The sequence below is a fragment of the Oncorhynchus clarkii genome, chromosome 19 (genome assembly GCF_045791955.1).
Source record: "Oncorhynchus clarkii lewisi isolate Uvic-CL-2024 chromosome 19, UVic_Ocla_1.0, whole genome shotgun sequence".
NCBI classification, from domain to species: Eukaryota; Metazoa; Chordata; class Actinopteri; order Salmoniformes; family Salmonidae; genus Oncorhynchus; species Oncorhynchus clarkii.
In genome coordinates, this window is record NC_092165.1 from 43,588,697 (window position 1) to 43,601,909 (window position 13,213).

Below are 13,213 nucleotides of genomic sequence, written 5' to 3' on the forward strand. Positions count from 1 at the left end.
CGTGTTTCTTGGCCAAAGCAAGTGTCTTATTTTTATTGGTGTCCTTAAGTAGTGGTTTCTTTGCAACAATTCAACCATGAAGGCCTGATTCACGCAGTCTCCTCTGAACAGTTGATGTTGAGATGTCTATTACTTGAACTCTGTGAAGCATTTATTTGGGCTGCAATCTGAGGTGCAACTAACTCTAATGAACTTATCCTCTACAATAGAGGTAACTCTGGGTCTTCCTTTCCTGTGGCGGTCCTCATGAGAGTCAGTTTCATCATAGCGTTTGATCGTTTTTGCAACTGCACTTGAAGAAACTTTAAAAGTTAGAAAATTTTGGGAATTGACTGACCTTCGTGTCTTAAAGTAATGATGGACTGTTGTTTCTCTTTGCTTATATGTTCTTGACATAATATGAACTTGGTATTTTACCAAATAGGGCTATCTTCTGTATACCACCCCTAACTTGTCACAGCACAACTGATTGGCTCAAACGCATTAATAAGGAAAGAAATTCCACAAATGGACTTTTTACAAGGCATACCTGTTAATTAAAATGCATTCCAGCTGACTACCTCCTGCAGCGGTTTGAGAGAATGCCAAGAGTGTGTAAAGTTGTCATCAAGGCAAAGGGTGGCTACTTTGAAGAATCTAAAATATATTTTGATTTGTTTAACACTTTTGGTTACTACATGATTCCATATGTGTTATTTCATAGTTCTGATGTCTTCACTATTATTCTACAATGTAGAAAAAAAGTAAAAATAAAGAAAAACCCTTGAATGAGTAGGTGTGTCCACACTTTTGACTGGTACTATATATATATATACTGCGTGCATTTTATGTATGGGTGGTCCTGGGAATCAAACCCACTAACTATCCTGGCGTTGCAAGCGCCATGCTCTACCAACTGACACACAAATATCTTACCTCTTACAATCAATCTCAGTGAAATGCACAGACACCTCTATCACATGCTCTTTCACCATAGACATGTCAACCTGGTGACCCTCCACCCTGACACTCATTCCTCCCCCTGGGAGAGGAAAGGTCTGTTCCCACAGTGTCCCCACCTGGGCTCCACCCAGTGTGACCCTGTATCAGTGGAACTGTATGGAGTCTCATTGTTGTACCTCAGTTTCCCTCCCATTGGAAATATCTATTCCCACTACTGTATGTACTTTGACCTCAATGCCTCAACGAATACTGCCTCACATAGGTTTGTTTACTCCATGTTGTTTTTTGTCTTTTCCAGCTCAAAAGGACCACACTGCTGAGGATGACAGGCTCAATGCAGCACAGAAAAGGTATGAATCGTCTCTATCCATTCTAATATGATAACACAACACGATTTACCTAGAGGTCTTAGACCAAACAACATGTCATCTGTGTAACAGAGGAGTTCTTTATTTTCTGACCTGGCTGGTTGCATACCTCTGGAATACTCTAATGTTGGCTTTTATAAGACCTTTCGACATTCAGAAGGGAACCCAGCCAAGTATAATGGATGGTGGATTTCATGAGGGCATGATGGTTATTTAACATGTTTCACATAGCTAACATGGCTTACATCAGATAAAAGTAATGCAGGTAATTTGTAAAGCTGTCTGTAGTAATCAGATACGGATTGTGATAAGACAGAGGCTTCAGTACTGGGGCCTTGCGGTATCCAGGCTCTTCAGTCATGTAGCAGAAAACCCAGGTCATAACCTGGCCCACTGTAGACTGGCCCCGAGACAGGAATGGCTGCCTATGTAGACACACCAAACTCACATACACCTCCCTATACACACACTGCTCCCGCACCGATACTTTTACATACACACACTGTGCTCACTCCACTCCAGTTGTTGTCAAGCCTTATCTTCCGTGTGTGGTATTGCAAACTTCAAGAGTCACTGTAAGAAGCGGCCCATCTGATTTATGGAGATATGGTCAACTGGCAGACGTTTAACGAGTGTCAGAGCGAAACCATATCTGGAAAATGTCATATCGGAAAAACACACTAGAAAGAGCAAACAAAAAAATATTTTTACTTGTTTAGATAGAGACCAGAATTGTTTGCTTTAAATCATAACTCTCCCAATTCCAACATAAATCATGAAAAGCACATAAAGGAGAAAGTTTCCAAACGTCCCTGTTTCATGTTTCCATTTCAAGCCAAGAGAAGCACTCAGCTTGGGTATGCATGGGTCTCTCCATCTCTCTCTCTGTCTCCTTCACTCCTCTCACTCGCTCTGTCCCCTCTCCCTCTCTCTCTCTCTTTCCACTATCCCTCTCTCTCTCCCTTTCCCTCTCCCTCTCCTGGTGGTATTGTGATATCTCTGTCTGCGGCTGTGTGACTGACACCAATGTAATGAAGATGTTGAACTTGGGGATATTGATCAAAAGGGTCCCGCGGCTAACAGCCCCCAGCCTTTAATGAAGTTTTTCTTTAATTTCACCTAAACGAGGCCTAGGGCTGCCTGGCGCTGGGGGGGGGGGGCTCTCAGGTTCCCAGGGACGCACCTCATAAAAGTGACACGCTGGTGATGAATATGGGCAGTGGGCCGTGGTGTGTGTGTGCTGTGGTGTGTGTGCTATAGTGTGTGTGTGCTGTGTGTTCTTTGGGCCCTGGGTGGGCCCCGACCCTCACATTAGGGCCCCGTGTTAATAAGGCTCATAGACATCACCACAGCTAGCTACTGAAACGCTGGGCCAATCCTGGGCCAACCCTGGGCCAACACTGGGCCAACCCGTCAAGGAATGGGATTGCGGTTGTTTGTTATGGTCCATGTGGCCTCAAGACAACAACCATCATAGGACTAAATAGGTTGTAGTGAATTTGGATACTTGGTTGGTAAAATTACTTTATGGGAAGCTGATATGATACACAGTTTATGACATCAGTTTTGGGGGTTTGTTATAGTTTTCCTGGGCATCCTATGCAGTGAGTAATGAGGTCCTCTCCAGAACACGCAATACTAATTTGTTCTTTTTATTTCTCAGTTTCCCTGAGGTTTCCTGATACGTCCACAGTTAATGGACCATTACAGTTCCTCCTCCCTCATCATGCTCAATTTCATATGACACGACTGCAGCGTGTGTGCTGCCTACATGCGTATGTGGTTACGGGGTGATTCGCTGGAGGGATATTTGAACTGTCCCAACTTCCGCTATCCAAAGTATATTGAAGATGCCTTATCTCTGTTAAAGAAACAACAGATGAGCACAAAAGTGTGTTTACCGTTCTAATCTGTTTTTGTATGGAATGTTTTAGTGGTCCAAATATCCTCTTGATATACCGGTTTCCCAGGCTTTTTTAACTGGCCTATTTTACAGCCGTCAGTGAGGAATGCTGGACATAGGTACAGTAATAAACCGCCTCATGGTAGTTGCGTCGTAGCCCTCCAGAAGTACGTGATATGTGTTTGTAGGACTTGGAGTGGGCGGGTGTGTCCTGTGCATGTGCATGTGCGTGTGTGTGTGCGTGTGTGTGTGCGTGTGTGTGTGTGTGTGTGTGTGTGTGTGTGTGTGTGTGTGTGTGTGTGTGTGTGTGTGTGTGTGTCTTTGTGTTAATGTGTGTGTGTGTGTGAGAGAAAGAGGAAGAAAACGAAAGGGAAAGAGCTTAGCTCACCACACTACCGACTGTGTGTGATTTGTGTGAGCTCTGACACCTGACCCAGGGTCAGGGAAGGAGCCAATACAAAAGCGGCCTAGTTAATCACGCTGGACCGTGCTGGTCGGGTCTACAAAGGCTTCCAGAATTGATTCCCGGCTGTCCTCTCTCTGTTGTGTTCCTCCTGGGTTCTGCTGGCCTGGTCTGTTCTGGTTGTAGAGCGAGGCAAGGCGAGGATGATATACTGCACCATCGGAGGAGGAGCACATGACAGTTATCTGAGGAATTGGGAGCAGCCGTCTGCCGCGCACATTGCCCCGGCCCCCAACAATCCCCGCCCAACATGTCTTACATTAGCGTCGCAACAGCCACCTACCATCTGGAGGTCAAAACTTCTGTGTCAATCTGGGAACATCTCCTGAATCATGACTCCTCTATATCAAGCGTGTGACAGACAGGCCTAGAAAATGCCTTTAATGTTTGGGTTAGAGAAAACCCCGGAGCAGCAGGCTGCTTTTCAAGCCCTGTGAGCACTGCTGAGAGCCTTGTGAAGAATTTAGATTTGGTTACAATTGAATTAGTCTGAGGATCTGCCATACACAGGGTTGTGGATTCTCTTCTCATAAAGACTGAGAATCTTGAATCTCTTCAAGTAGTTCTCCCTTCTATTTGTGGATTTGAAGACCTAATCCACAACATATTTGCGTCAAGCATGTCTCAGAGTGCAGGATGATGAACGTTACAAACGTGTGTGTGTGTGTGTGTGTGTGTGTGTGTGTGTGTGTGTGTGTGTGCGTGCGTGCGTGCCAGCAACATGCTGTGTTTTGATGTAACATTTACACATTCCTGTGATCATCTTGCATATTGTCTGCCAATAACTATTGTTCCTGGATCGAAACAACGTGTGTGTGTGTGTCAGCCAGATATTGGCTAGATCCCCTGGCACTGTTCCCCTTCAGGCTGTAGTAGAGGTCAATGTGATAACGGGACCTCCGTTACCGGCTCTCCCCTGTGACCCAGCAGGATGTCCTCTCACTCTATCTCTCTTCCCTCTCTCTTCTTCCCTCTGTTTCTCCCACACAGCTTCCTGGACATGTTGGGCTACTTTGGGCTCAAGCCAAAGTCTGGGGAGAAGGAGGTGGCCCCTGGTTACGTCTTCATGCTCTGGTATGAGTTCTGCAGTGACTTCAAGAACACGTGGAAACGGGAGTGTAAGAACATCTCCAAGGAGAGGTGAGTGGAAGAATCCAGACCTGCATCAGAGATCATATTAAATCACACAGCTTGTGATGAAGGGGACAGTTCTACAGCTCCTTTCCAACTGTATCTATTTCTAGAAGCCTGAGTGTTCTTTTTTTGATGACATAAAAGGGGGATTTTTTTGTGACTGGGTCAAAGTTCATTCTGCACACTTTAAATATGTTGAACAGTACCTTTAGTCGCTCTTTTCTTACCCATCTTTATTAACACGTAGCAGATTGTTGATGTCCATCACATTTATGTGTGGTACAAAACACCCCAACAGGGCATTATAAATTCTGTAGAAAGTGTGTAGTGGAGATGCTTTTACCAGTTCTTATTAAAGCACAGGGGCATCAAAGAGAAGGTAGGCAGGCCGGGACCAGGGCCTGGTACAGAGTCAAAGCCTGGGGCTGGATTTACGGTGTTTCATCTGACCCGAGGCGTGGTGTCGGATGGGAGTCCAACTGCTGGACAGCAGCTCACCTGGAGTCCTCCTGGCTTTACTGGCAGGGGACAGAGGCTCGTTAAAGACTGTGTGTTCTGGGAGGACTGTTAAACATTGTCATGATCTGACCAGTCCACAGAGCTTCAGGCTTACTGCATATGGAGACATGCACACTTACAGTCACCATACTACATACAGTAAAGCAGAGCAGCTATCTTTGAACTGGTGAGTTATGGACAGAGGTAATGCTCTCCCAGCCATTCCATGGATCCATGTGCTCTCTTAATTGTTTACTAGGCAATTATGTCCCGTATTACACACAGCTGATTGTGCTTATGTACAATTAACTTTATTTGAAATACGGTTTGCACACCCATAAAACCCAAGTGTTTTTAAGTCTAGCTCATTATCTCATTGGCCCACTGTCATTCTCCCTGCTTTAAGTGGTGGGCTTCACTACCTGCTAACTCCAGAAGGCTCAACAGAACAGAGTGGGGCTGTGAGGGAGGATGAGGACTCTCTGTGCCATGCTTACATGCAGTGTTTGCGGTAAAATATAACATGTTGCGGCGGTGCTTCGCTGTGCCACATACAATAGTGCCCAGGGTGGATAGGGTAGGCAGGGTAGCCTAGTGGTTAGAGCGTTGGACTAGTAACCGGAAGGTTGCAAGTTCAAACCCCCGAGCTGACAAGGTACAAATCTGTCATTATGCCCCTGGACAGGCAGTTAACCCACTGCCCGTCATTGAAAATAAGAATTTGTTCTTAACTGACTTGCCTAGTTAAATAAAGGTAAAATAAATGCTGCTATTACAGTACAAATAACTTCTGGAGGGACTGAGGCCGCTGTTAGCAAACTAACTCATGTACGCCAATGTTATTAACAGACATCAAGAGGTTTTCTGTCTTACACATGACATGACAGTGTTGTGCCACATGGTCAGATATGTGACACAATGTACAAATTTGAGGGAGCTGTTATGGTTTATGTACTATTATCAAAGGTTATTTGAACCTAATGTTAGGTTGATGTTTTCTCTTTCTTCCAGGCTGAAGGAAGCGCAGGAGAACATGAAAAAGATCACTGCTGAGAAGAGGGTGGAAACCAAGAAGATCAATGCCAACAGTCTGGTAAGAACTGGACTTCAACCTCCCTCAAATATTTTGATCAGTAACATGGTTGCTATTACCTTGGCTACTAACACAGTCGATCATGGTGGATCATATCATATAACACAATGCTTTAAATCTCAGCTATCCCTTTTTCTCCTCTGTCAATAGAAAGAGAGACTGCGTCAGAAGGAAGCCAGCGTGTCCTCCAGCTGAAGAGGATGACCAATGAAGGACAGAGTGGAGGGAGGAAGTGGAGAGAGATGGCAGATGGGGAAAGTCTGCTGGCTTCACAACTTCTCGCCTTCACCACCTGCCTCTTACCCAACATCATACCTCATATAGCCCTCCGTGCCCCCCCGCTGTGGACCTCTCTACTACGGCCAATTCTCCCGTCCCTACTGACTGGACCATCTCCACCACTCTCCATGGGGCACCCCTCTTTCACCTCAACCTCGTTCCCAGATGAGAGGCACCTTGTGTGGCTTCCATCACTGTGTATCCCTAGGACTACCATCCAGACCACTTACACCATGGGAAATAGGAACCTGTCTGCCTGACACCCTGCTGTAGATATGCCGACTGCTAAGTCTAGGTAGGCCCCTGACCCCTGACCACTAGGCTTCCTAGGCCTGCTGAAGCTGTGGACCTACATTCATTCCCCAGTCTGGGTTTCTTTAAGGACAGCATCACACATCTTGATGACATAATCCAATGCATTGTAGCTAGGTTATACAAATACAATAAATACATCCAAAATAAAGAGGAGGCCTCATTGTTGTTGGGCTATGTCAGCAGATATGGCTACCAGGTGATGTTCACTCAGAGAAACTATTACGATTGAATGAGTAAGACATTCAGGAGTTGTTATTCTAACAATGATTCAGAATATGAAAGCAATATACAATGCTATCATGTGGAGAATAGCTATTCATCTGCTGTGGCCCATTTTTGAAGTGTGTCTTGTAAATGCCTTTCATATGGTGTTTGTTTTCATATGAGCAGAGACTGAAACGTTTGACCTGATGTTGTATTATGAAGAGAATCAGTGGTCTTTATTGGACTGAGAGTCCTGTTGAAGGCATAGCGGTGTGGGTCCTGGTCAGAAGGTAGAAACTGGATGTAACGGTGTTAACTTTCTCACTGCACCAGACTGACCCCTCCTGGGTGATAGCCAGAGAATGCCAGACCTTGGCAGCAATGCTTTGCTCTCATCCCCCGAGTCAGACATCACGCTCTGAGATGAACAAACAACCCTGCTATAAGCTACGCTGAGAAAAGCAACAGGTCTTCTGAGTATGGCTGCCCTGACACATTTTTTAAGTGTATATGATAGAATCGTTAGTTGTTCCCAATGAATGTCGTTCATGACATATGTATGTCACAATTCTAAGCACTTTCCTTATTGCATCAGCTGTATTTAGTAGCTAAGCTACATCCCCTGTTCTTCTCAGAATGGTACTTAATCAAATGTATTGCACTTTTTTTACACCTCAGTTTAAACTCCTATGCAATTCTATGGCTTGTGTGCTATGATAAGAACATTTATGAATTAATGTTGTAATGAAAATTGCATCATCCATTTCGAGTTTTTAGAGAAAACTATATTATATTTATTTAACAAAATATTTGTCATTTAACTCTGGAAGATTTAAACGTTGTTTTGGAAAACTCTAAATGTGAAAGATTTATTTTATGCCAAAACATTAACTGTTAAAAATACAGCCTCTTTGATGCTGTATTTTTGTGTATTATTTGTTTCCTACCCTTAGCTTGAGGAGGATACATGAATGGCTCAGTAGTCAGGTGAAAGATGTGTTTAGTTTCATTTGGATGTGACATATTAAGTAGAGCCTTATTCATTTACCCCAAATTATCTTGTGATCATTTGACCCAAACTGATTGGGAGAGTATCATTTGGCTAAATATATTGCCTTTTGATTTATTTAAATCAAGAACATATTTACTTTGTTTAAAAATAGAAACGATTACTCATATCAAGCCATGTGTATACTTCACCCCTGTCAGAACCTATTGAGTGTAAAAAATAACATCGTTGTTTCATAATCATTGAATGTGCCATTATTTTGCATGAAGAGTTTTCACAATCTTACAATTGCAAATTGTCTGTTTACTTTACACTTTTTTCAAAACCAAATTAGTAGGCTAGAAGTTAAATATTATGAAGGCCTATCTATAATGTAAATTGGTTCATTTAGTTACAGGCCGATATATGTTTCCACGTTTTTTTACATGTTTATCGTAAAATAAATCATTTGCGCTAGGTCAAAGAAATAGATGACAGACACGACAAAACATCACAACATTTCAGTCACCAAAGTCTTAACTGAAGTCTATAGATGAGGAACTTTGCAGCTATGGAAATGAACTTTTAAAGCATCCTTGTCAATTGTTTCTCTACTTTCAGCACTCCCTAGTAGGCTTAACATTCAGGCTCAGTAATGATGCAGTAACTAAATAAAGGTGAACATATGTTCATTACAATGACTCAAGTAGCCAAATTGTTTCATTAATACATATGATTAATTTATGCGCCATTATTTATTAAATTGCACCTGTTCCTCTCAAAATGCATATTTTCATTATGGATGAATAATTGAAACGTGTTAGAAAGCGCGATAATAATGGGAGGAAGTAGACCTAAGTTAAATGGATAGAAATGGATAGAAACAATCAATTTCCCTGAAAACATGACTTGTGTATTTGCCTACAATTGGCCGCAAACTTGATTATTCTGCAATACATTAAGTACAGTGAAGGCATGGCAAGGCTAAATCGAAGAAAAGCGAGGCAACTGATATGTTCTTAGCCTAAAACCTTGCATTTCCAAGCAGATGTATTTTTTACGCATGGGGTGGCAAATGACCATTTGCCAAATGCGCACGAGGCAACTGGACAATAAAGATTTGATGAAGAAAACTCGGCTCGGTATTACATTTTTAGCGAAGGGCTATTGATTGATGTATTTATTTTTAGAGAACCATCTACAGTACACTGTCTGAACAAAAAATAGTAATGCAGCAATGGTTTTACAAATTCGTCATAGCCCGGTTTAGCGTCAGATTGTCCACAGAAAGACATGGGCCTGTGGCTGTGAGCCGAGGTAGAGGCAATTGTAAACTCGGATAACATCGTTTCAATGGGGTTCTTGAGAAGGTTGTTGTGCCTGACATGTAATTGCGTTTCTTGTGGTCTTTCCTCATAAATTATATTAGTTTTACGACGAAATGTAAGCTGTCCACAGGTCTAAGGAACGTATAAAGGTCCCAGCAAGAGGGTGGCTCCAAGCAACAAGGAAATAACCCCATCGCTGGAGAGGATGCTTTTATTTGGTGTGTCGGGTTAACCTGATGCATAAAATGTTCTGTATGAAATCGGGAGTCTTTGCCGTTTGGGTGTGGGTTAATTTACTGCAACTTTCAGACAAAGAATGTGAACAAAAAACAAGCACGTTCAGTGAACACTGCATCAATGTCAATAACTGTTTATTTTGTTTTGTGGATCACTTGCTTTGATATAATTATCAAACCGGTTGCATATACAATTGGTGTATGAATAACATTTTAAATCTAAAAGAAACGCTTCCATCTATAGCATTATAAACAATTATGTACACGGAGTGTACAAAACTTTAAGAACACCTTCCTAATATTGAGTTGCACCCCATCCCCCTCAAATTCTTCCCACAGTTGTGTCAAGTTGGCTGGATGTCCTTTGGGTGGTGGACCATTCTTGATACACACGGGAAACTGTTGAGCGTGAAAACCCCAGCAGCTTTGCAGTTCTTGAAACAAACCGGTGCCCCTGTCACCTCCACACCCTGTTCAAAGGCACCCAAATAGTTTGTGAATGGCAAACAAACACAATTGTCTCAAGGCTTAAAAATCCTTCTTTAAACTGTCTCCTCCCCTTCATCTACACTGATTGTAGTTGATTTAACAAGTGACATCAATAAGGGATCATAGCTTTCACCTGGATTCACCTGGTCAGTATGTCATGGAAAGAGCATGTGTTCATAATGTTTTATACATTCAGTGAACATCGACCATTTTTATTTAAATGTCAAACTAATACAAACATTTTGTTTGTTTCGATTTATAGCGTGGAACATAGGTATAGGCCTAGCATACTTTACAAAAGCTATCTTTTCTCCACTAGGCTATATTGAACATTGGAGTCACAAATCGGTGGAGCATTCTTGCCACATTAAATAGTCGGCACTTATCTTCAAATTCCACATAGTGGAAACTAGTCTTCAACCATTATTTAAATGCATTGTCCGTCATATTCCCTTCCATTGACATTGGTTGTGATTGCCTAAGAATGTTTCTGTCCAAAAGAGTGTAAACATCCTCTGTGAAACGGTTCTGCAGTCCTATTTGCGGAGGTTGGAAAAGCCGTGCGCTTGGTTACAAGTCAATCGGCAGCTTGTTGTGTTCATTCCATGTTATTATACCATGAAACGTTGCTTGCCACAGGCTGCTATTGGAATTTGATTAATACAACATTTGACACATAAAAGTATATGGTACAGCAGGCTTTGTTTACAAAATAGTATGCCCACGTATAGGCCTATCTACACAAGCCTATATATAACATGGGATGCACATGTTTTTAATTTATTACTTTCCTTGCAGATTGAACATTTTCCCATATTTGGAAGAGGGAAATATGCTCCCAGTCAGTCATATGGGTTTTTTCGTTCATGTGAGCAATCCAATAGCGGTTTGATGAGCAGACTTATTGGCTGCATCCCGGTCAATCACACCACATGGCTAGTCCAATTCTATGGAGATGCAGCGGCACTGCTTTACGCGCTGGATGCGCTTCTTCTTGGTGGGCGGCTGCTGGTCCGGGCAGTTCAAAGTGTAGGTCATGGTTGTAAATCGTTTCGGCTTGCAGAATGAACAAGACTGGAAGGCTCCCTCTTCCCTGCGGACATGTCTGGGGATGTAAAAAGAATTACACTGTCCGTAGCAGAACCTGTTAATGATGGTGCGGCTGATGCAGCCCTCCTCGTGGATGGTCTGTTTGAGTGGCTGGGTCTTGCACCAGTCGCGTTTCAGATAGCGGCGCTCCGTGACATGCAACGCTTCTTGGCTGGACTCCAGCACCTCCTCAGCCGGTGCAGCAGAGCTCTTTCCCCGCCCTCGGGAACCAGAGCCCGCCTGCGGTGTCTGTGGTTGCTGCTCCGATTCGTTTGGGTTGTTTTTGTCAGGATGAGGGATGGCGCCTTGGGAGCCCCTGATCCGTTTGGAATCCACTGGAGATGACAGCAGCCCAAGGACGAAAACCATGCCACAGAGGATACGCGCCGATCTGGCCATCCTTGAACAGGGAAGATACGTGAAGGTTGAATCATCATCCATAGCCTAGCATTTTAATATTTGTTGTTAACAACAACCCAGATTTACGCTGCGTAATTAATGCATGGACTTTCTCGTCTGCCTCACGAAACATTACACATAACTTGCGATTTAAGAGGAATAGAAACATTAAACATTGCCTTTAATTAACATATTTATTTTCTTGTTTTTACATTCACAATATAGTCCACATTACCCAACTCAATCGTCAAACCAGAAAGAAGATAAGAGCTATCAGAATACAAATGTATATTTTATGGATTTTGCGGTATAGTTATAAGGCGAAAGCCACTGAGTAAAACCGAATAAAGAAAAACTATCTTTATGCATGAAAGTAATCATTTCATTTCACATGTATATTTACAATAGTCTACAACAATCATTGAGATATGTATTCTAACGACAGAATAGGTATACATACCACGTGTGACATGATAAGGAACCTAATTCGATAACATGCCCAAGTGTTACGCACATACTTTCTCAGATGTTACGCGTTGAACTTCACTTCACTCACCTGTCAAAAGCTCCAAGTAGCCGCAAATGAAATTATCTGTGGTGGGTGTTTTTATGAAATCTCCCGAGGCAATAGGCAGCTAATGGTGGAGACTGTAGTACTGCAGACGGGGCGCGCGTTGGTGGGAGTCTGGAGTCGTTAACGATTCCATAGAAAGCGGCTGGAGTTTCAATACAAAATGCTGCAGCGCCGGACTGTCTCCTTTTTAAATGTCTGCCAGCTGAGATGTGCACAACAGACCCCTCAACATTATTGGCTAAGCATGATGCAAGGAAAATCAAAACTATCCGCCCCCTCAACACTTCCCCGAATACACTTTAAGAAAACAGACAACCAAGGAATATCATGGGGGAGGGGGTGTAGGAGAACTTTGGCACGAAGTTCATGGAAACCATGCAGACTTCAGTGCTGAACTGGGCACACATTTGGGAATGTAATGCATGTCATAAATATAAAGTAAGTCTAGCCTATTGTACTCATCTGCATGTTATCTCTAATATCTCACATTTTCTATAGGCTATGTTTACAGAGGGGGAGAGAAGAGAGGGGGCAGTTATGGTTTATTTTACATTCTGCTTTTTACATTATAGAAATTACATGATAATGATAATTACATATTAGTCAAAGCTCATCTTTAAGCTCAGGGCCCTGGGTCTGAACCCTGCCCTGTGCAACTGGGTCCTATTCCTGACTGGCCGACCCCAGGTGTTGAAGGTAGGCAACAACACCTCAGCCACGCTGATCCTCAATACAGGGGCTCCACAGTGGTTCATGCTCAGCCCCCTCCTGTACTCCCTGTTCACTCATGACTGCGTTGTCACGCAGGTCTCCAACTCAATCATCAAGTTTGCTGATGACACAACATGGGTAGGCTTGATTACTAACAAAGACGAGACAGCCTACAGGGAGGAGGTGAGAGCCCTGGCGGA

The 13,213-nt window shown here is 43.1% G+C and overlaps 2 protein-coding genes across 3 annotated transcripts in view; one reads left to right on the plus strand and one right to left on the minus strand.

The window, feature by feature from the left end:
• LOC139375250 (formin-like) overlaps positions 1-8,880 on the plus strand; it is an 83,369-nt gene extending 74,489 nt beyond the window's left edge. For both annotated transcript variants that reach the window (XM_071116861.1, XM_071116860.1), the window contains 4 exons: positions 1,241-1,292; positions 4,667-4,816; positions 6,320-6,401; positions 6,552-8,880. In XM_071116861.1, the coding sequence (XP_070972962.1) occupies positions 1,241-1,292; positions 4,667-4,816; positions 6,320-6,401; positions 6,552-6,596 (329 nt within the window). In that variant the 3' untranslated portion in view covers positions 6,597-8,880. The remainder of the gene's footprint in view (positions 1-1,240; positions 1,293-4,666; positions 4,817-6,319; positions 6,402-6,551) is intronic.
• Positions 8,881-9,906: 1,026 nt separating this feature from the next.
• LOC139374281 (gremlin-1-like) lies at positions 9,907-12,447 on the minus strand. Its single transcript, XM_071115312.1, has 2 exons — positions 12,285-12,447; positions 9,907-11,729 (listed from the first exon to the last, which is right to left on the minus strand). Exon 2 carries the CDS (start codon positions 11,726-11,728, stop codon positions 11,177-11,179), a length of 552 nt encoding a protein of 183 aa, XP_070971413.1. The 5' UTR covers position 11,729; positions 12,285-12,447; the 3' UTR covers positions 9,907-11,176.
• Positions 12,448-13,213: the final 766 nt, after the last annotated feature.